This window comes from Tyto alba, unplaced genomic scaffold (assembly GCF_018691265.1).
Source record: "Tyto alba isolate M040663 unplaced genomic scaffold, T.alba_DEE_v4.0 Super-Scaffold_40, whole genome shotgun sequence".
Taxonomy (NCBI): Eukaryota; Metazoa; Chordata; class Aves; order Strigiformes; family Tytonidae; genus Tyto; species Tyto alba.
The window spans coordinates 40,156,908-40,181,022 of NW_024881316.1; the positions used below are offsets into that span (position 1 = coordinate 40,156,908).

Here is a 24,115-nt window from a genome sequence, read left to right on the forward strand (position 1 = left end):
AGATGTTAAACAATGCTGGTCCCAACACCCACCTCTGCACATTATGGTACAATGAAAACAGATTTCATACTGTATTCCTTTACATTAGCATATGGACTTGCTTGAGGATTCAGAGTCGGTCTTGATTTTAGTAATGATGTGAAAAGTAAGACGTAACAGCCTCCTAATGCCAAATATTGATTCCCAGTCAGGGAAAAAGACTAAGAAGGGTTAGAATCAGGGACAATAAATTGATTTCAGTTCAAAGAAAAATCTATCCCAAAAGAGAAAATGAAGAAGGGAACAACTTCCCAATAGCCTGAAGCAGATCACTTGACATGACCTCCCTTTCACACCTTTCAAAGTAGACAGGGGGCAGCATGTAAGAATGTAAAACTACCAATTCTACCTTACAAGGGTGTTTATGAGAACATTTCCTTTAGTATTCTGGAAGGTTAGAACAGCCACGTAATCTATTCCAGAACTAATTTATTGTTGTGCAATACATTAAGAAAATTACTAAGTCAACCTAGCTATGTTAACCTCTATTACCTCAAGATACCTGGAAGACACTGTTGAAATTAAAGACATAATAACCTATTAAGTGCAGAGTCACAATATAGTATCCACTTCTGATGCTGTATCACTGTACTAGAACTCTGGCTTTTTGTGCATGTGTTGTTTTTGCTGTGCTTTTTCTTTTTTTAAATGTCTTCACAGATCCACAGAGTATCATGAAAACAAAATCATAATCATGCAGTAGTATCTCCCTCAATCTGAGATAACCTAAAATAAAGATCTGTATGAGCAGTCATATATACCTCCATTTAATTCCCAGACATTTGTGCATGCCTTTACTTTCACTGCTTTCAATCCTTCACAGTACTTTCTGGGTGGCAAAAGAACAAATACCAACATGATTTTTACCCATCCATTCTATCACACTGTTGTGTTCTTAGTTCAACAAGAATTTATTTCATTACCATATCTTGTCAGGGCAAGTAACCTTAACACAGGCTGATTACTTTCTAAACAGTTCAGGGAACTGCATTTGAAGGAGCTAAGTCATCCTCCATGTCTTTTTTTTCTCCCCCTCCTTCAAAAGTATACTGACTCAAAAAACCCTAAACAAACCAAGCCTGTCAAAAAAAGTCCTCCTTTCTTCTAGCTAAATTATATAAGATCGCTCTTCACCCTGGCTAAAATCTTCTTTTAAGGAGTAATTGCCAGTAAAAAAATCATAAATTACCACACATTTCTGCTAGGGTATGCCAGTTTCTGTTTTTTCTGGAGTCAAACCTATTTCAGATCCCAGTCTGCTTGGCTTCTCAGAGGTAGTAAGCAATTGTTTCACTAGCTTAGATACAGTGACACTGAAAACATCGTTTCATAGAACTGCACAAACCTTCCAACAAATTAGCCTGTCACTTCCCCAAGAGTATCAGGCATCTAATAAGACTGATATAGTAACACAGTAGATCTAGAAACAATCATCCCAGTGTTCTTGCAGAGTACTTAGTTTATCTTCAACTTATAACAGAAATTTTCAGTTGCCTGAAAAAATCAATTTGGTCTTAAGAGAAGCTCTTTGTTTCATGTCATATCATTTAAGACTTCTTAAATTGTATCAGCATTTCCAAACCACCAATTCAGTTTTTAGGCCTCAATAATTACCTCTCCCATTCCCCGAGATTCTAGGGCAAGAGCTTGAAACTCATGATTCATCTCATCCACAGATCGAACCTGTAGGGGGAAAAACAAAAGAATGATCCATTAAATGTATTTTCAAAAGTTGAGTTTGTAATGCTCCATAAGATTTTTGACATTTTAAAGCACACACAAAATTTGCTACTCAGTCTAGGCTGAACATGAGTTTAGATGTCACAAACAGATACAGTTAGTAACCAATTTAATGAACCATGCTAATATAACAACATGCAAGAAATTCCGAGAGACTTAAAAATTCTAATCTTCGTACATCCGGATGGAGATCACTCACTATGGAAACAATGACCAATATTACATTTGCAACAAATGCAAAAAAAACAAAAAAAGTGAAATTAAAGATTTGGACATACAGTATCCTTTGGAAAGGAGATGGGCTGTTACACGTAATGTTACTGAGTACACTTAGCAGCAAACAAAGAAAAGCTCACAAGACAGGTCACAAAAGCTACCAGCAACATGTTGCTTTTAAAATCTAGTAACTGACTGCATTATCACAATTTCTCATGCTTTCTTCCAGGAAATAGCACTCTTCCTTCTCTGTCTGTTGTCTTTTTTTGTTTGTTGTAAGTATGAAAGGTGTGTTCCTAAAGCAAGAGTTGTTGCTTCAACAAACCACCTCATTTTCCACAGCATGCAGACACAATGCACCGGGTGCATTCTTTCCTGAGAAAACGGTTTCCACAAGGAATTTTCAAAGCTGTGACAAGCTTAGAAAAACAAATTTAAAAAGGGAAATTCAGAGTTGTTTCTCCCTTCCCCTTCTTCCTCAACAGTGAAATGCGTTAGGGTAAAATGGTAAAGTTATTCCAGTTCAAAGTAAAATTAAGGTTTCCCTCCTGATACCAGTCCTTCCTCAGGAGTTAGTTTCACCTGGTAAACCCATCTGTTTACATTAACAAATAAAACAAAATGAAGTTACTCCATACAGTTGATGACACATCAAGATCACTTTTCAAAAAACACTCAAATACTGGGCAAAGAAACAATCTTGTGCTTTTAATATTCTGGCGCAAACAACTCTGCCAATAAGTTGGAAAAATGTTAACTACCTGTCAATAGATGCTCTGTTCTCAACATTCTACTCTCTAAATACTGCTATTGCCCTGTAATCATTATAAGTCATCAACCTCTGAGGGTGTGTCTGTACTTTTGAGGAATAAATTTCACATCTCAAAGAAATACTTCCTCAGAAAAAAAATTTTAGTTAGGATGGATTCTGAAATCAATTCCCAACAATTTCAGTGAGCTCCTTAGGAACAAATTTAGTTTCACAGTAAATTAGGGGGAGTGGGGAAGGGAGGAGGAAGAAATCAGCATGTTGACCTTTTAAAATGTCAGCATCACTGGCAAGTCAATTAGCTTGATTTTATTATTTTAAAAAACTGAAATAAGATTTTCATGTACCCTTTAAAAAGCTAGACATTTTTTCCAAATGAATTAAAAAATAGATTATTTATAATTTATGTGAAAGAAGCTATTTATTAGCTTCAAGTGATAATCAGATTTTTGTGTACACACACAGAAAAAATTGACTGTAGATGAGGAATTATTTAGAAAGAAAAATCAGAAATTCAAATCTTGAAGACTTCTGAATTTGGATATTACAGTTTCTGAAAACAGAATTTCTTCTATAGATGGCTGAGTTGATTATCTTACTATAAGCCCCTGCCCATGCTGAAGTCACGCACTTTAGTTACAATTACAATCAAATAGTAAATTAGGTACTTCTGACTCAAAAGGTAGCTTTGGTCTAACAGTATCCCTAAACAAAATTTGAAGTAAAAGCTTGCCAAACTATATTTACCATACACACTACCCAAATCACTGTTAGATTAAAAAAAAAAAAGCAAGCTTGAAAGATGTTTAAGTTTTTCAGTTGTGGGTTTTTTGGGGTTGTTTTCTTTTTGGTGTTTGGTCATAGGTTTTTTTATTTGTCTGTTTTTGGGTTTCTGTTTTGGTTTTTCTTTGGGTTTGTTGGTTTTTTGTTTTGCTTGGGGGGTTTTTTGGTTTTGGTTTGGTTTTTTTTTTTTGTTTTTTTTTTTAATTTTTGGTAGTGGTGGTTTTGTTTGGTGTTTTTTTATTCTGCAAGACCTAATACCAAATGCTTATTTTTCACAATCCAGCAAAGTTCAAAAACAGGCCACACACACTTCCAAGTCTCTAAGACAAGACAGTTCAAGAATCAGGGTAATACCACAGCCAACTCCTTTCCTCTCTGAGCAGTTCAGTCAACTCTAAAAAACTGACTTTTTCTGAAACTGTAAATAAACTTTAGTACACTGAACACTGATTTGGCTCACTGACTCCTTTCTTACAAACATGAAATTTAAGGTAGTGTTGTCTGTTACTAACAGCAGAAACAGGAATAATACAGATCATGAATACATGTTTCACAGACCGGTTTACGGACTGGAGAAAATCCAGGCAGCACTAATGTCTTCTCAAGATCTGACTTCTTCAATGCTAGCCCTATCACTACAACAACAGAAGAAAACATCCAGAATAATGACAACCAAGCTAGATCTATGAAGACATACCCTCTCCCTAAAGGAGAAACTGTGGTTAGGATCATCTGTGCTACCAGGAAGTTATTATCTCTAAAGCAGTGCAAACATTCACCTAATTCATACGCTACGGAAACAAACATTAATATATGCTCTTTTTTAACCTAAAATTCAGAATATTCGAAAAAGAATTTATCTGTTTTTATTAATTCCCTGTCATCTGATATAATTTGTAAATCAAGAGGCCTATGAAACATATTGCTCAACATTTACAATTTTTTCCTGGTTTTGGTTGATTACTTTTTTTGCTGTTAGGATTTTTGGTTTGGTTTTGGGATTGTTTGACTTTTTTTTTTTTTCTTTTTTTCCTCACCCCACAATCACTCTGAAGACACTTCTTTCTCCATTTACCACCTACCTGCTTTTAGGATTAGCTGCTAAATCTAATCTTAGTTTTCGGGGAGTTGAATGCTAATAAGTCTTTACAACTAAGAGAAGCTGGAAATGATTCCACACTTCTGATACATATCAGATTATTCCAGATGGCCCCCAAATGATGCACAAATAGGTAATACACACCAAAGTAGTCTTTAGGTATAACAATTCCTCACACACTGCTGCTAAATAGAATGGTTTAAGCATATTCATGAACTTTTCCCCTTTAACATACTGATAGAAAATTCTGATCTTTTTCCCCTTCCACGGAAACTGTATACAACATGCCAGCATGTATTAGTCCATTTTTCATCATAGCATTAGGAATGAGATTTTAACACAAAGTAAAACAGAATTATTTTTTTAGTAGACTCTTTGCTCTTAAAGTGTTTATTCTCTCCCTCCCCCTGAAATTCACAAATGATTTTAAATCTAGAGTCCTACAAAAAAAACCTTCCTTTACTCTGTCAAAACTCCTAGTAAGAGTACTTATTTCTCTCTGTATTTCACTACTACCTCACAATATGCCCATGAGACAATCCTCAATACTGAAGGCTGCAACGTTCAACCAATAAATTGAGTTCATGACAGATCTGAGCACATTTAGCCAACTACTGATGGATGGGACCATCCTTCCATCCTTCACCTAACAGCTTTTACCACTCCCCTTGCATTGAACTTGGCAATTATCAAGTAAAAGCTTTGATTCAGAAGGGTTTTTTCAGTCTTTTTCTGTGCATGAGAATTTCCCCAAATCAGAATTACAGAATGGTTTGGTTTGGAAGGGACCTTAAAGATCATCTAGTTCCAATCCCCCTGCATGGGCAGGGACAGCTCTCCCCTGGCTACACCACCACAGCAGCAACACCACTACATCTGACATGGGGAAAGCAACAAGGAGAAATTGCTTCAGAGCAATGTGGAGTAGTAGTACCTGGCTTAGTGGCAGCTAGATGATAAACCAGAAGCATGAAACAAAGCCCTTACATAATTCAGGACACAACTCATGAGGTAGAGTGTTGACTGGATAGGAATCTAGGATTACTGCAAGAAACATTACTTAAAAATAATATGCATTTCTGGAATCTGGGCACCTAGATTCAGATCTACGAAGTGCTCTCCCCAATAACCCTGAATCCTGCCAGAAATAAGCTTCTAACCATCTTCTTGCAAAAGCAAAGATCAGTCCCTTCTTTGAAAAAAAGAGTTGGAGAAAAAAAAAAAAAAAAAAACAAAACCCACACACCCCCCACCACCCCCCCCCCCAAAAAAAAAAGATACAAAGACTTCATTTTATAAATCAAAAGCAGTTAAAACAGCTAACCAGAAAGTAAAGACACTTTCCCTGCATGAAGAAATTCCAAATCTCATCCTGCCCCTCCCAGGTGGATACTCTAACCACCCTGACAAAGAAAAGAAGGTCACATTTTGAAATGATGGTACTAGGCCAATTCAACACAAAACACCTGGCAATTACAGTACTGACTGGAAGGAAACAGAATCTTCTGTTCGCATTGCAAACGCTTGAGCTTTTTTCTTCATTTTGCTGAATGCTTTAATGCAAAATACCTTTAGTTTTCAACAGGGGTGGTTCTTCTGCAACATTTATCTTATGTATATGCTTATGGTAGAAACTTAGACTTATTAGCAAGGTTAAAAATAATTTGAGAACACTAAAATGGCTACATTTTAAAACACAGTACATAGTTAAACACTGTCTTGTAAAGCCATGCCAGAGACTTGCCTACATATACAAAAAGCTCATTTAACATTTCAGATGGTTAGGCAGCAAGAAAGTACTATATAAAAAATATTTTAATACAAATTAAAATGCTAGATACAAATCTAGTGGAGATTTATAACAAAGGACAATGAGGGAAAACTACACAACAAGCCTAAACTGCAAATCCTCCAACCTCATAAAATACTGTAGTTCAGGGCTGTACATAGAGATATCTCCTCTAGAATATTTTGCCAAATTACCTAAAGTTTCCTTGTTTTGGTTTAGAAGATAGTGCATTCAGATAAAGAAACTCTCAGCAGCTGAACAGACAATTACTGGACTCACAACTGAACTATGTTTTGTATACAAGTTAGTTACAAAATACTAAATATTTTGTGTAACATTTTAAGAAAACAAGACATTTGTTTCATTAAAGCTGCCCTTGGCTAGATTATCTTCCTGTACCTCTTTGAGGCATCAAGGAACCAAAAACTCACTTACTGCCAAACTGGTTAATAAAAGTTGCTGCTCCTGAGTAATTCGAAGTCTACAGGTATGTTGTGTTTTGAAAAGAGATAACATTTTTTGAGCACCATGTATGTAACAGTAATGCAACTGCAGACTTAACCATTCCAAAATGGAGCAGTCCGAATAAACAAGTTGTTAGGCATTTCTGACAAAACACTTCAGCAACCGGTTTTATGTCCTAACACACATTTCCATGGTCATAATCTCAAAAGCGTAATATCTTCCCCCTAATAAGTATTTAACAATTTTCATTACATTAAAAGATAGTGTTTTAAAACCAACTCAGACTTTTTGTAGGCAATGAATTCTTCAATCTCTGCATTTTAGGCTTCTTAACACATTTTGAGATCGAGCTATACTTTTACACTGTATGATCCTTGATACATTCAAATGCTCTAAGAAAACCAAATCTGGTTTGTCAGTCTAGTTGGCCTGGCTCAGCAATTACTCTGGATCTTACTGCTCTTTGTTTTATTTCCCTGTGAACTTTGTATTGTAAACTTGCAAAGCAATCCTACCAGAGCTGAGGACACCAACAATTATATCAAACTAGGAGATGTCAAGGTAGGTTTTCCACAGTATGTAGCAAGGAGGGAGAAAAAAATAAATATATCTACTCAGTCAAAGCACTGCCCAGTCTGCTGAAAAAAATCACAACAGGGCAAGGCGATCATAAGAGCTCACACTTGTATACAACACCTATTGAAAAGAAAGCAAGGAAAAATTTCATTGGAGTATCAGTAATCTGGAAGCATGCACACAGGAGAAAGGAGTTTCCTATGTTTTTAATCAAAAGCAAAGATATATATATATATAAATATGCTGGATAGTGTGTCTCAAGTTACTGCCAAGTTTGGAAATTACAGATCTACTTGCAACAGACCATACAGAGCAAGCGTAACAGGATACCACCTCCCATGAAGAAAAGCAGAGAAAAACGACAGACATCTTGCCACCTCTTTCTGAGCTACATGATGGTTCACTGGCCTAACAAGATTCAGAAGCCTTGGGTTCTGTTCCCAGCTAGGGAATGAAACATGCTCTAAGAAATAGGTAATTGCATTCATTCCCTCCAAATATAAATTCTTCCATCATTTAAGGAACTTACCTCTTCCCTGCAAAGGCTTTCACGCCTGTCTTCCCACCCAACAAGTCCAAGCTTTGTCCCAAGAGTGGCAGAACTGTTAGCACAAGTTTTTCTAAACTACTGTCAGGTGTCCTCAACCTCAGGATTTTAATCCCTACAGTCAAATACTGGCAGAACTACCAGCCTTACATAAATTATTAATAACGCATCTGTACCGAAACCAGATTTTCTAACTATAACAATTACACTGCTTGCTCCATTTGGAAAGCTGAAGTGATATATTCCAAAATAAGTAGGGCATATAGTTTATACTAAATAACTCGACAGGTTTCTCATAGTTTATACTAAATAACTCGACAGGTTTCTCAAAGTCTTTTAATCATGTAAGAAATTATCAAAAGACTTGTAAGATATGTAGAGAACAGGAAGTCAAGATGACAGATTTTGCAGAAGTTTGCAAAATAGAAGTCTAGAAAAGAGACAGTTGATCAAAAGTTGATATATAATTTTACAAAATAGAAGACAAATCCCATAAAAACTCATCCAATGAGTTTTTGTAACCAGGAAATTATTTTTAAAAATTTTCATTAGAACAATTGATTAAAATACTATTTGTCCATACATTTTTTAGCTTATTATTAAAAAGAGCTACAAGAAAAGTTATTTCTTCAAAAAGGGGGCTGACTAGTCCTTTACTGCTTGTAAATCAAACTGAAGAACTTTCTTTTATGTAAGAATATGTACAGGTTTCATCTTCAATGTGAAATAGTTTAGGTGCAATCCTATCCAGTTTGGCAAGACTCTTCACCTTCTCCCTACTACACTCAGACATGCGTATATTATTCTGCACCTCACTGCAAAGCTCCTGCATAAAAATACCACAAACAAAAAAGACACAAAGTACATTCTGAAGTTTTGAAACAACGCTGTGAAATGCAATCTGAGTTACAGTTCTTGTCTAAACATGCTTATTTAATTGGTGATGATTACTTTACATGTACATGACAAATATTTTTTTTCTAATTTTAAAAATCTACACTTTTCTTGTTAAGCTAGTCAGTTAGCATCACCTTCCTACAATAGAGTAATAAATGCTACTGGTGATGCAGAAGTTGAGGAATTCACGAGACAAATTTCTGACCATTATTATTCCATTATATACTGAAAGGCTTTGTCAGCAGTAACACTATACAGCTACTTCTATAAGGAACCTTAATGCTAATTTGCTGCATTGATGCTTTGAGACATCAGCCTTCGTTACTTCATCATTAGCTCTTATTCAAAAACTTTTTTCAGAAGTTTAAAAACTTAAAGAACTTGAGTGCTCTCTAGGGAATATGCTAGTAAAAACAGGCTTAAAACTTTGCCTTTTCTGAAGGTGAAAACTGTGTAAAGCCAAAATTTATCTACACACAAGCAGGAACTAGGGACAATTTATCTCAATATATATTGTAATGATTAGTAAAACATGTAACTTTCATTTTAATAGAGCCAATAAGCTTTTTGTAAATGTGTTAACAAGAATTGGAACAATTAGAATGTACAGGCCTAGAATCAAGTAAAAATTTCCATAAATTAACTTTCTACATTGCAATCAAGCCTTTTGTTTTGCTGATGTGTTTTCTTTAGATATCTAAATTATTTTCACTTTTCTTTTTGCTATCAGAGAATCTGAAACAGAACACAGACACCCCACCCAAAAAGTAAAAAACAAGCTTTAAATTTGTGTTTCAAAAACTACTTATTTTTTAATACCACCTTAAAAAGGATGTGATTATGTTCCTGTGGAACATAATTAAATTATAAAACACTATCATTTATACCCAAGAAAAAGATTTTGTACGCACATATGCACATACACCCCTCCCCCCATTAAAAGTAGGGTTGAGGAAATGACAAAAGTCACTGACAGAATTTTCATGAAACTGTTTTATTTTGTGCTATCATAGCACTGATATCAGAAAAGTTCCTCCCATCCCCAGGAATTCTGGATATATAGCAAGCCCCTTCTTCAGACCATTTACTTTCATTCTTTACTCCTGAACATGGCAGATGCATTTACCGTAACATTCATTTTTCAAGGATATAGTTTTCAAGAACATGAGATGCAAAAACTGAAGTTCTGACAGCAATTCTACCCAGAAGTTTCTGGCATCATGAGTTGTTCTCCCTCGCAGTCCAGTACCCTTTGAACAAGCTCTGTTGGTTTGGGGGTTTTCTCCTCCAGCAGGCAAGAGGAAACCAGGGAGTACCAACACAGTCTGATATTCACAAAGTGGATGTTAAAACCAGAGATGAAGAAACGGAACTACATAGTCTTTAGGCAATGAATTGAATCAAGGGTAGTACAAAAAAAAAAAAAAAAAAAAAAGAAATTCAGAATTCTTAGACTTATCACTCCACTGTTAATAACTAGTTGCTCTAAGGAAAGCTGCTAATAAAACACACAACTTCTCTGTATCACCAGAACAAAGTGCTAGTGAAAAAAAAAGAAGTTTCAAATATATGCCAGTCTGCTTCAAAATCTACCTTGATTCTTCAAGCTTTTAAAGCCTGCATAAGCTCAAGGACAGCCAGAGAACATTAAAACATGTTTCTTTAAACATATTTTAAAATAATTACTATAGGGAAGCATAAGTGTTCTACTTTATCTGTCTACAGCAGGGGAATGGACACTTAAAGAAGTTGCTGTTATCAATTTTTTCAGCTGTTTTCTAAGGATGCTCTCCTTGGACAATATGTGTATTTAAACTAACTGTAAATTTCTACAGTTGCCTAAAAGCTGGAGAAAACAGTCAACTGTAAAAAAACCTAAGGAGACTACTTCTAATTCAATAAGCCTCATTTCTAATTCAGTAAGAGCAGCAGCTCAGCCTTGGACATTAATCTCTCATTAAATGTTGGCCAGCATAGTCTTTCAAAGGAAGAAAAAAAAGAAATCTAAAATAACACCACAGACTTTATACGTATGACAATTAAGCTACAGGAAACAAAGTAGGCTATATACAATTCAAATTGAATAAAAGCTTAGTAACAAAAATTAGTTCAAATACTGGCATTCTTACATCTGTGTAATGACAGATTTAAAGACAAACTTTTAAACCTTTTTACTTAAGAAACCAAAAATTTAAGAGTGCTTATATGTAAAAGTAGTTATCACCACATAAACAGCAGAACTTAGGGTAGACAGGAGGAACTGTGGGAAAAAAAAAATCTTTGAATTACCATCGAACAAAATATAAGGAGGTAATCTTAAAAGCAAAAATTTCCAATTAGATGTCGAAATTCCAGGTTATTCATTCTGATCCAAAATAAAGTATTCCCTCAAATCATTCACCCAACTATATGCTGTCCCCCTGCTACCCTTCACATGTTTACCCACCACTTTGCTCCCTGTGAATTTCAACCTGTTGACTTCAGTAAAGAGAAAACACTTTCACATAACTATTCCTTACTTTCAGAGATACACAAGGGCCCTCTTAACCTTGACTTTAATGTAAACTGTACCAAACCAATGTAGTTCAGAAAACTAAATGTAGCTCCTCCGTGCAATAAAGCATTGTCATACATTTTCATAAGACCCAATTCTGATCACATGAAAAAAAGAAAGCAAACTACATTCTAAACCTGCAGATAGATTAAGAAAAAATAAGTAACACTGACCCAAATTTTAAAGATTATTTTCTTGACACCTTGAATGATGGAAGAAAGTGAGTAAGAAAATATGAAGAAATATACTGCAAATGCAAAACGCGTGAATGACTGCATGTGGCCATTTTCTCCCGAGCTTATTGGCTCTCACCACCTTATCCTGGACATCTATGCAAAACCCTCCTAGAACGCCTACAACAAGTTTTAACTTTGGGACACAACTCCACAACCACATAATAATCATGTTTGGAATGAGGCCTCACTCCTAATCCCACCTAGAACCTAGACCACAGGGGAATAAAATACAGAGAAACTTCAACTGGCTCTGTAAGCAGCCAGCTCAGATCTCTGGTTCCCAGCACTTCAGGCTCCAAGGCGCATGAATATGTGTCAGCTGCTTCCAGCCCCGTTACCTCCAGAAGCAGTGCTACCATTCAGATTTATGCTACTGTCGGTAATTCCTCACAGTCCTGAACTGATTCTGCACAGAGCTACTGCTGCAAAAGTATACAGGATAATTTATCTATATGTAAATAAAACGAAGTACAGAGTTGACCACTTGTTTTGTTGAGACCAGTTTCCCTATGCTAATTACTGAATAAGCACCAAGTACAAAGGAGCTTCAAAGAGCTCTCAGTCTAAGCATAAAACAAATGACAAAGACTGATAGAATGAGAAACTGGATTGGTGAAGAAAGAATAAAGTAGTTGTTCACATTAAGACACTCAACAACAAATGAGTGCCAGGTATTTGGAGACATCAAGGCAGGTAAAAATTTAGAAACTAACTCAAGAAGTATGTCAGCAGAAAAAAGCTGAAGAAAGCACAAACTTTCTTATGAATATACTTAAAAATACAACTAATATTACAATCCACAAAGAGCAGGTAGCAGTTCATAGTTTGATAGCATGAGTCAATATGCAGTGGGTGGGAACTGGTCAAGTATCTCACAAGCTAAAACTATCAGCTGCCGTTCAAAATGTTGGTGAAAAGGTCAGAAACTATCCAGATGTCTCAACACAGCAAATGTAATTAAGGAAGAGTCTCTGAACAAGAGAAATTACATGGAATAAACTTGTTTGCACAAGTCAGATGATTGCAATTACTCTCCTTGTCCTGACAAAAGTTAACATTAAGATATGTGTCAGGCACTACATGTTTGGAACTACTAAAAATACAAATCTGCAAAACTCAACACTGACATTTTCTTCTCTCTAGATAGGCAAGTGATTTAAAGTTTATTACAGAATATTTCTCAGCGCTCTTCTTCCAGTTGAATTACATGAAAACACCTTTCAGAAAGTCACAAAATATTCCTTTATAGCTATTTCAAATAAAAAAAGAGAGAAAAAGACAGGTAAGTTACCTCTTTCCAGCTACGTCTGCTGCCAGAACTGAGTCACAAACTGGTAACAAGGCGAGGTCTCAAATATGCAGGTTGCAAGACATGTAGGTTTTCTGAACATGCAAAAAGCCACCACCTTAAAATTCACCTGAAAAACCTATGATATTTGCTCCAAATTATATAGCACTAGTAAGATAGAAAAATCTCACCAAGAACTTATTAAACAAGGTTGTTTTAACAGGGGATAGAACATTTTCCAAAACAGGCATCAAATGCCCTCCCACCAGCTCTCCCTTAACCACAATGGAAACTCCTTCAAGTCCAAGATTTCTTTTCCTAATTTGTGAGGATTGAAGAATTTTACTAATTTACAAGTTTGAGGCCCTGCTTAAATCATACATCTGGGTTTCTAGTGAAATGGAGCTAAATAATACTGTAATTAATTGAAGAAAATAGCAAAATAAAAAATTAAAACCACTGCAAACTAAACACAGAAAGACAACAACTTCTATGACAGTTATAAATATATAACTTTGTTATATATATATACACGTATAGCAATATTGTAAGTTATATATATATATTAGTTCTATAACACACAGTTGTTGTAGAACCTGTTGATGGCAGAAACAGAAATAAATAATCTTCAGCACAGCTTCAGATGGTTGTTAACTTTACAGGGAGAAGGAGCCATCAATCAGCCAAAATAAAACTTGAGCATTTACTATGATAGACTAGTAATATCAGGAAGGTATTTATGTGCTGTGTAGTTGCTTAGCACTTGAAAGCCTTAAAGTATCTGTTTATGAAAGGTGTTTTGAAAGCACTTTAAAAGTTATATTTCACAATTATACTTTATTTTTAAACTTAAGTTGCAAACAAAGTTAGGAAATCAAAAAATACGGACTGCAAACTCACTGAAGATTTATAGGGACAGTTTTAAGTATAATCTATAAAAGGAAGAACTAATGATTCAGGAAATGCGACTCCCACTGTAAGGTCAGGAAACAGATTATGTTGCTCCCAGTTTGACTGCTGAGATTATGTTCATTGTTCCAAGGGATGCCTACATGACTGTGAAGTCTCATATGGGAAAATTATTTCCCAATTTCCATTGCACAAACATATTAGCATATCTCATTCGAACAACAAACAAAACAATTTATTGTTTAAAATCAAGGCAAAATTTTCACTAGAAATTGTCCATTTTATCCTGGAGGCAAAAACGATAAACACTTGCATAGTTTATTAGTTTAATAACATCCACACATCTTCTCACGGCTATATTAATTCTACTATAGCCCCCATGGAAGTCATGCTGAGTACTTGCAAAAACTGATACATAGAGCTTTCCTCCATACCAGAGAAGTGCTAAAAAGCTCCTGAACTCAGTAAGACTCTTTCCTTTGTTCTCTCAGTGTCCCCCCCCCAAAGGATTTTTCTTTGTTACAGCAGCTATTCACAAAACTTCTCCAGAAGTTCGTAAATTCTAACACAAATGAGTTACAGCAACTGCAGATCAACCAAAGCTTTGTGCAAAGACACAATTTATATTCTTTTGTTTATAGCAACCCTATCCTTTGGATGCTTTGAAAAGGCTGCTACAAACAGAGCATTTATGTGCCGTTCTTTTGCTTATCAACTCTTGCTTCTTCAGAATCTGACAAAGGCTCTGGCAGACCTAGCTGCAGGACTAATGTTTTTACCATCAGTTCCTACCTTTTTCCCTCTATTGTAGGCACAGAGAGCAGAAGCGCAAACAACATGTTAAAATTCACAACCAGATGTATTTAGCTTAAACTGCTGAAGTGTGTAAGTACCTTTGAATGAAGGAGGGAATTAGAGGTCAGATAAGGGAAAAGACAGGACAAATAGCTTGGGCAATATCACACTGCTGTAGCTCTTCACTTCAGCACGTGGGAAGAACACTTGCAAGTACTCCAACATCCACGAAAATATCCTGAGCTTCCCCCAAACCTCATTTCCGTAACTCCAAATATTATGGATTGACTGCTTATCACTAAGACTTTGCATTCCAGACAATTCTTCATTACAGAAATGATGTAAATTAATGACAAACAGATCACTGACTTATCTGCAGCCCCCTGGGCATGTTAACAAAAGGATGATGCCACAGTGGACAGTGGTCTTCCTCAGATGCTGTGCTATCTAAGAGCCTGAAATGCTTTTCTGGTCCTAAGGGAAAGGAAAAAAAAGTCAGAAACCCAGATGAGACAGTTTTTAGACTTAGTGCATTATCCTTTATAGTTCTTTTAAACATGAAATATTTTCAAGGAAGATGAATGAGACCCGGGGACAGTTATTTCTCAGTTAAGAAGTTCATACTTAATCCTGTCCATCAGTGACTAGATGTTCACTACTGTTTTAAAATCAAAGGTGACAATGGCAATCTCCTGACTCAAATTAACACTTCTGGCTTTGACATCTTGTATGGAGGAGCTGCACACTCGTTACCTTTCAGCTGAGTGTCTAAAGATTTTCAGATATCAACTCCAATGAAAATGAGCACTCCTCTAGCCTCTCCCCTCCTTCATGTTGCCAATTATTCTGTATAGCCTCCCATTCTGTCAGCAAAGCTGTTCAACTTTCCAAAGTTTTTGCCATGAGTAACTGCTGTCCATCAATTTTCTGTTGCTACAGCTGAAGCAACCATAGAAGAGCACAGACAGAATGTGAATGTTAACAATACTGCACATTTCTGTGCCTCTTGTTCTGCAGTGTTCTATGAGCCAATGATACTAGTTTTGCATCAGAGTGGCTAGCTAATTTAGACACCGTGTCAAGCATACACTTATCAAAAAGATTTTTCCATCTCAACTAAGTGTTGAATTCCATTCAACTGTGTTGTGTTTGAACTTCCTGTTCTTCTCTTAAATGTGTGTGGCACCTGAAATTTTTCCATCGCATTCTTGATAATTTCCAAATCAGCATATATTAAGCCTCAGTTCTACCATGGAACTCCAGGATAACCCACTTCATCTTTCCCTGTGCTATCAATGGCCTCTAGCACTACTGTGTGTTTCTAGAGAGTATTTCAGTTGGAAAGAACCTTCTAATCCAACTGCCTGACCACATCAGGGCTGACCAAAGGTCAAAGCATGTTATTAATGGCATGAAATGCCTTCCAGCTATTGATACTTCACTGATAATTCCCACAGTTCATTACTTCTCAATAATCCCTATTGAGGGACACTGACAAGCAATTCCTCAATTTTTTAACCAGAGTTAAAATTAGATATCCTACTAAATATTTATCCTTATTTAAGACTTTGTCTTGGCTTGTGCTTAGTAAGATGTTCAGTTCTTTTGAAGACATTTCAGATGGCTTTCAGAAGACCAAGATACTGTTTTCCTATTCTTCACAGGAATTGATTTATTAGAATTAATCAAGTATATTTACTAGCTTCTTATTCTGTTAATCAACTTCTTTAGCACTTCAACTAATTTGAAGATTCTTCAAAATCCATCAGTGATTCCAGACAAGTTGACCTGTTTCTCTTAAAACCAAAATGCCCACAACAACTCCTCTACTTCTGTGTAACACTCAGAGTCAGACAAAAGTATCAGGTATCTTCTGGTACGAAAGTGAATACAAGGTTTTTTTCCATGTTCTGTATTTACTTGAATCTACCTGTTAAGGCCACAGGCTCATGCAAGTTTCTTGCCAAACGGCTAATAGAGTTTACCAAGGTAATCTAAGCAATCCTTATTTTCAGTATATGAAAATTTCTTTTTGTGATTATTTTTGCTAAAAAAACCACTGCTGAATTTACAATTTTCCATTTTTGTATTTCACTTGCTATACACTTTAAGTTCCTACTGAATCAGTGGGGTCAGAGCTCCATTGTCTTTACAAAAAAATGGTTCAGTCCTGCTATGTTTACCTAAAATGTTTTATTACTTTGACATTGTCTTACATTCGACTACACTATGACATGCTAAAATTATACAAAATCAACAGTTTTAAGATATACTTAGATAATGTATGTTGAATCAAATATTTCAATACCTTCATTTCTACTTCTTGTATATAGATACATAGCTATATAACAATCTGGGCAGCTGGCTCTAAGTGGTCCGGCTTGAACAGGGGGGTTGGATCAGTCTATCCCCAAAGGACCCTTCCAACCTCAACCATTCTGTGATATTTATCTACTATACTTTCCTCTATTAATTTTATTTCTGATTTTTCTCTAAATGCATTAAAAAGTCTTTCTTTCCTATGTTAATCTACAGAGATTCTGTCTACCCAGTGCTCATGGAACACAATTGCAACTAAATTCCTTACAGTTGGCATAAATTTAATTTTAGAAAACCCATTTCTTCAGTACTTCTAACTCAAGAGTTGTCCGTTCTTTAAAAGAGAAACAAAACAGTAACTTCTGTCTCAAAATCCCCCAGAAGACCAGTACACAGAGGACACTCACATCAAAGAAGTGAAATGGAGACGTCTCCTGATCTGCACTTGATTTCTGTTAGTTCACATTGCTAAGGAAGAATGGGAGCAGTGAAAAATGGCAGAACATAAAGGCAGTACTGATTACAGTAAGTTGGAAAACACTGTTTTCACAGGGGAAATAATGCACAACAAAGCACGAGTAGTTTCCCCTTCACTGTATCTTCATAATGTATAAAACAATTGAAGCACTTAAAAATTTGAATCCAAAATCTGAATCCCCAATTCAAGTTACCAGAAAACACACACAAGGTTCATGACATTCACCTGCTGGAGGAATGCAGAAATATTTTGATGGACCTAACTGAATTAAACAAAGCTGCTGATTAAGACATGGCTCTGATTCCCACTGGGGATAGAAAGCAGGTGGCAGGAGAGAGATACAACTGTTATTCAGCATTTACTTATCTGTGAATAATTTTATCTACACAATATATCAGCCTTGGGAAATGCTAGTGAAAATCCGCGCTGTTGTTCCTGTAACAGACTGAATATTGGGAAAGAAATACTCAACATTTTCATACTCAGGAAGTATGTCCAAGTGGACAAGTGGAATACTGTACAATTTTATATTTACAGAATTGCCTTTGAGTTTCTGTATAAGTGCAATACAGAATGTGATACAGCATGAAGCAGGATATCAGAAGAAAAAATTTGTTGTTTTGCTAAGCAGATCAAGAGAAAGAAAAAAAATAAGAGTAAAACCAGGAAAAAAAATGCCGAAAGAAATTAAAGAGCAAGAAAAAACAGGTCCATAAAAAGACATAATAGATACTCATGCTTTAAAGGTCAGCAAATGTTGTTTGTTTGCATTTGCTCCTATATTTACTACATTTTTTGAACACATTCTGTAAGTCCTTGGGCTAAGGAAGGTGCACAAAGTTCCTCATGGACTTAAGTTTGGCACATTGCATAAGTCCTAGGGGAAAAAAAGCCATTCCTATCTGAAATTCATAATGAAGTTTTTAAAGAAAAATAAGGAAGATGTATCAAAACAGGATTTTTCTCTTCTAGGTTACTATCTGCAAAAGGAGAAAGCTAAATTTTGATCTACACTTAATTCTACTACTTCTATTTTACCTGAACATTTTTTTTTTTTACCTGCAAGTGTAACAGGTAAGATTGTGTGTTAAATCCGTATTACTACTCATAAAGCCTACCAAAAGTTAGTCTCTTTTCAAACTAAACCAGTTGCTTTGCATAAATTCAAACCTAATGATTTGATGGTACTCTGATAAAAACATAGGTACTTACAGAAATAGGAAATGCTTATGTAAGTTAATGGTTCAAACCGAATATTTCAAAACCATTTTATGCAGTTTCATTTATAACTGCTTTAACAAAATGAATTTGAGTTTTAAGAGTTTGGGTTACTGCAGGCTTTGAAAAACCAACTCACACATATCTTTGTTAAAGATGTGGATTCAATACAAAACACAGGAACTATTTAAATGGAAAAAAAAAAAGCAAAACAAAACAAAACAAAATCAAAGTCAACAACAAACCAAAACATTACCTACTGAATGATCTATATGACTGATTTCTCCTATGGGCCAGCAGTATTTGCTGGAATAGCCACACAACTGCCCTCCAGCCTGTCTCTGGAAGAAACACCCACAACATCACCCTAAGAACATCCACTGAGGGGTGTCTGGGCACTGGAAGCACCTGACACTGCAGCTGCAGGGGTGGTGTGAGGAGTGTTTCCACCTGAATTGGGCCCTGATGTTGCTCCAACTACAGTTTCAGCTGGGGCAACCCCTAATCCAAACCCACTGGCTTCCTGACCAATGTTCACATGCATCATTCCTCAGCTCTCGTGCCAGACCACTTCATTCATGACTAGGACAACACATGGAATGCCCAGTCCACATACATAAAAAGTCTCGATAACATAAAAGGCTTTCCCACATAATTTTAAATATGTAGCTCTTAGGATTAAAAAACTTCAAGCTATGCAAGAACCACATTCATTATAAAAATGTTTATTGATTTCAACTTTAAATTTTAAATACCATTACCAAACTAGGCCTTTAGGAGAAACAAAGCAAACTGGGTTTTTACAAGATAATATATTAATATGGTTGAGTTCCATATATTATAAACGCTTGCCTCCACATATTCCTTTGCTAAAAACAATCAAGATATGATTTTTAATCATAATGGTGGCAGTTTCTTTTACAGTATTACTAAGCACTATGTGTAAAACCACTAATTCTGTCATACTGCTACGTCTGATTTTATACATTTGTAGACTATGTAGTGAAGTAGCACAGCAAACTAACTTGTCTATTTGAGCTATATCTCATTCTTACATGCCAGCCTCAGTTTTTTTCAAATGTGTTAAGCTTTGTAAGGTTCTAACACAGTAATTGACATTAAGCTTCTCTAACCCACATGATAGTACCTTTTGGGGTTTTCACAAAATAGATTTTAGGTTCAGATTAGAATGCAGTTTGCCAACTTGGCTTGAAGCAAGTATAAATGACAACAACAAAAATCTTGCTCCAATATTGACAAAATCCTGTGTGGGAAAGAACACCTGTCCCTAAACACATACACTTAACATTTCCACATATTCTCAAATCTACCATAACTGATGTATTTTCAATATTTTAGTATGTAAATAGACATATAATAAAACCCAAAATACCCCCTACAATCTTAACTAAGTGCTTTTCGAGGGGAAAAAAATGAAAATTAATTTTCAAGTCCAAGAAATGTCTTTTCATGCTGAACAAGTGTAAGTCCAAACAATAAAAACTGACATATATGGAAAGATATTTAATCAGAATTGAACACTCAGTTCTGAAGTTGAAGACAAAAGATACCACAGTCCTCTAATCCCTACACAATTCTACCTTTTTTTTATCTAGACTTATCGACTACTGAATGTCCAATCTTTAGGGAGATATATAATATATAGATAGATATAGAGTAGAAGGATTTTTTTAATAATATCAAACAAACTTCAGTTTGTAACACATAAGATCTAACGCTACTTTGGTTATCATCGATATTTGCTTATTATCAAACATCAGTTCTGCAACTTCTTCAGACTACACGACTAATTCATTGTAGTATGCCCAGAACTAAAGTTGAAGCAATATATGTCATAATGGAGATAAACAGCAAGATACTTGAAAAATATGAGTCAAAACAGGCAGGATTGTTATTTTTAGCTCAAATACACAAAGTCATCTCCAGTGAGTCTAGCTTTGTATTTAATCAATACGCACATGTAAAGACTTACGGAACTGAACACACCAACCCAGCTTTTAATTTCCTCTTTGAAGACATTTCTGAACAAATTCTATATGAAACTTCAGACCAGACACACAGAGAAAAAACGTATACTGCTAGTTCAATGCATTACTCAAAATTCTTCATCAGAGTAACATGCATGAAATCCAAGAGCGAAGTTATAAACATGGGTCTGATACAACTCTTATTTTCATTAGGATTTGCATGCTGAGAGCTTTATAATGGCAAGACAGAGAGTTTTGCCCATAGCTCAGTAACACCGATGAAGCAAGAAGTAACCTATCTTAGAATTCTATGAAAAATTAAAATTGAAAATAATCAGTATTACAAAAGGTACACCAGATTACTTAGTCCAATGTACACAAATTTACATTGCAAAAATCTGCCTTTTAGAAAGGCTGCAGATGGTATTTAGCACAGCCAGTAGAGGACAGAGGATCATGTCAAGTTTAGTGGAAATAGATGCATGTATAGATAGAACAGCTAGCAAAAAAGTCGAGTGTGGATTAATACAGAGATACTTTTGCTACATTTGAGAGTTTTACATTTCTTTCTCAACTCCTAAGATGGTTGTCATAACCTCTTCAGACATACTTCTTCTACATGTCTACAACTGTTCTTAAAAAGCCATGTTTAGGAAAAAAAAAAAAGAAAATATCTGTTAACCAATAATGAAATACAATCTTTAAAGATATTGCTAGAGATGACATCTGGTCTTTATTTGTAAGCTAAACATTTCACATACGAGCTTGAAAAGCTCCTGCCTACTATTCTAAAAGCCACAGCAGGTATTCTGAGTGGGATTCAAACAAAATCCTGTTATAGAGTTTCAGTATACAAGCCGTTACTATAAAATAATTTTATACAACTTGTCTGAAACTACACCCAAGCAGCTAGAACTGAATACGTTTACATGTTCTGATGTCATTTAAAACTCTTTTCTACTATATGACTGTGAAGTGCCTCCAACTTCATTATAAGAAGCACTACATAACTGGTATTTGTTGTTAGAGGAGAAAATAAGCTTTAAAGGAAAGACTTCTTGTCCCATTTCTGAGGCAAGACCTTGGGCACTGGCTTTGTGACAACACTGTAATAGTTGCATTGTGTGGAATAATCAAGACAACAGCTATGTTATGGGTGGGGAAAATTCACATTAAACGAGGTAAGCATTTTCAACTAAATTTATTGAAGAGAAGAGAAAGAAGATTGGTAACTCACATATCTATACATATAATACACACAATGAGAAGTATTTATAAAGCATGTCTACTCTATGTACTGTAGTTCTATGTAGACATATAGAGTTTTATGGAGTTTCCTTTATAGAGTTTCTATTAGAAACTTTTTAAAAGAAAAATACAATGTGCTAATGCTTGTTTCACAGGAGATTCCCAACACAGAAAGAATTTAACATTCAATAGAATTTAGGTTTCTTTTTACTGCAATGGACAGTGAATTTTTATATAATTCCACATTCAAAAAGAAGCATGAAGACATACAAGCAGGAATTCAAACCATCTACTGGATTACTTGCCTCTGTGTATAAAAACTTGGTCTAATCATTTTGGGGTTTTAGAAACCACTGTACAAAGAAAAAAAAAGATGAAGTTATCAAGAATGCTTTTAGAAAATTCTACATATGCTGATTATTCATTACACACTTCACATATCATTAAATCAAGGGGGGAAAAAAACATCTAAAAGTGAACTAGAAAGTGCTGTTGAAAATCAGATCCAGTTCACAATATTCAACAAGCTGATGTTCTGTTAATGTACTTGCCCCAAACACCTGCAATATCTGGACCTACAAGAACACTGCAAAGAAACACCCGAGAACGCAAATCTCGAGGAAAACATACATAAATGTGCACTACAATCCTACATAAGATTTAATATATACTGCCATAATAAGAAGTATGCTCATCAAAAGGCAGGTGAGTCCAGCTTTTTCAGCCAACTGTTACTTGCACTATTAGCTCAATCATGATACCAGATACGAATATAATTGCCTCAGCACCGTGCCAATATTCCTAACACAGAAATAAAAAGTACTATGGAGTGATACTACAGTGTCATTATTATACTGAAGTACCATTTCCTATTAATGCAGAAAAAAAATACTATTCAAATAGCACTGACTTTCCTACATATCCACAATATCCACATAATAAACTGCAGAATCTGCATTACCAAGCAGTTTCTCACATGCATTTGCCTACTAACCATTCTGCTGGGACAAATTCCAAATTTTCAACTCTGAACACTTCAGAAAACTGTCAGGTGATTTAGTGTCATTTCTACACATATAACCCAAATGACAACACCGCTAAAATATCATTTCCCTTTTTATTTGAGTTTCCTTCTCCCACCTACTTAACATATTTATATTTGCACTGACACAAATTGGAGTTGTAGACCAGAGGAAGGTAGACAATAATTCCAGCAGCTTCTCAACAAAACTGTGACTGTTAGTATTTGGTTTTAAGCCTAGACATAACTAAATATAACAAAATACTGTTATATAAGTAAAAACGGTAATATAGGGTAATAATCGTATTTCAAATGTATTCACATCCCACATACCTTAAGAGCTATACCATCAACTCACAATAACTAAAAAGGCCTGATCTCTCAGTTGAGATGCAACAAAGACTTCAGTAAAAGAGAAACCAAAATAAAGCTTAAAGTATTTTGCAGCATAGCAGTGACAAACAATTAGGCGATATGAGAAGTTTTACCGATTCTCATCTGCAATGACCTATATAGCTCATACACGCCTACATCACTCAGAAAAAAGCATCCCAAAATCAGCTGATATAACCTCTTTATCATATCACATATAAAGCATGCTACACATTCTGGTGCTAAGCCATCTTGCTTCAAACAGTAAGCCAGAAGAATATAAAACATCCCGAGTATATTAATTTTCTCTCAAGGAATTAAGAGTCTGAGGTTATGAAATATACGAAAGAGAACAATGCCAAAAAAAAAAAATCTTTGCACAAGGACCGCCAAGGAGATTAAAACCCAAACTGTTAGTTGTAAGCATGATCCACTCAGGGCAGCTGGCATTTTTCTCAACTTTTTGTTATTGTAGTCTGCGCAGACACGTTTGAAGGAAAATTAAAACCTAACACTTCATTGTGTGGTATCAACCACCAAAAGCATTTGGCCTTCTCGCTCCACCCTCAGAAAGCAGGCACTATCTTTAAGAGCACTAAAAAGAAAAATAATACAAGTTTTCACGCTTTCGGTGTACCTAAACAAAGCCCATTTTATCCAAATTCCGCCCGCACTCAATTGTCCGTGGGGCTGCCGAAGCGACGCCCCCAGGTCCCCGGCTCCCCCCGTGCTCCGTACCGAACCCCTATTGTAACACCCCGCGCCGCCT

General features: G+C 35.6%; 1 protein-coding gene across 7 annotated transcripts in view; it reads right to left on the bottom strand.

Moving 5' to 3' along the window:
* The window catches only part of PUM2 (pumilio RNA binding family member 2), a 72,937-nt gene that overhangs the window by 47,950 nt on the left and 872 nt on the right, over positions 1-24,115 (bottom strand). For all 7 annotated transcript variants that reach the window (XM_042803672.1, XM_042803674.1, XM_042803673.1 and 4 more), the window contains exon 2: positions 1,654-1,722. In XM_042803672.1, coding sequence (XP_042659606.1) covers positions 1,654-1,704 — 51 coding nt within the window. In that variant the 5' untranslated portion in view covers positions 1,705-1,722. The remainder of the gene's footprint in view (positions 1-1,653; positions 1,723-24,115) is intronic.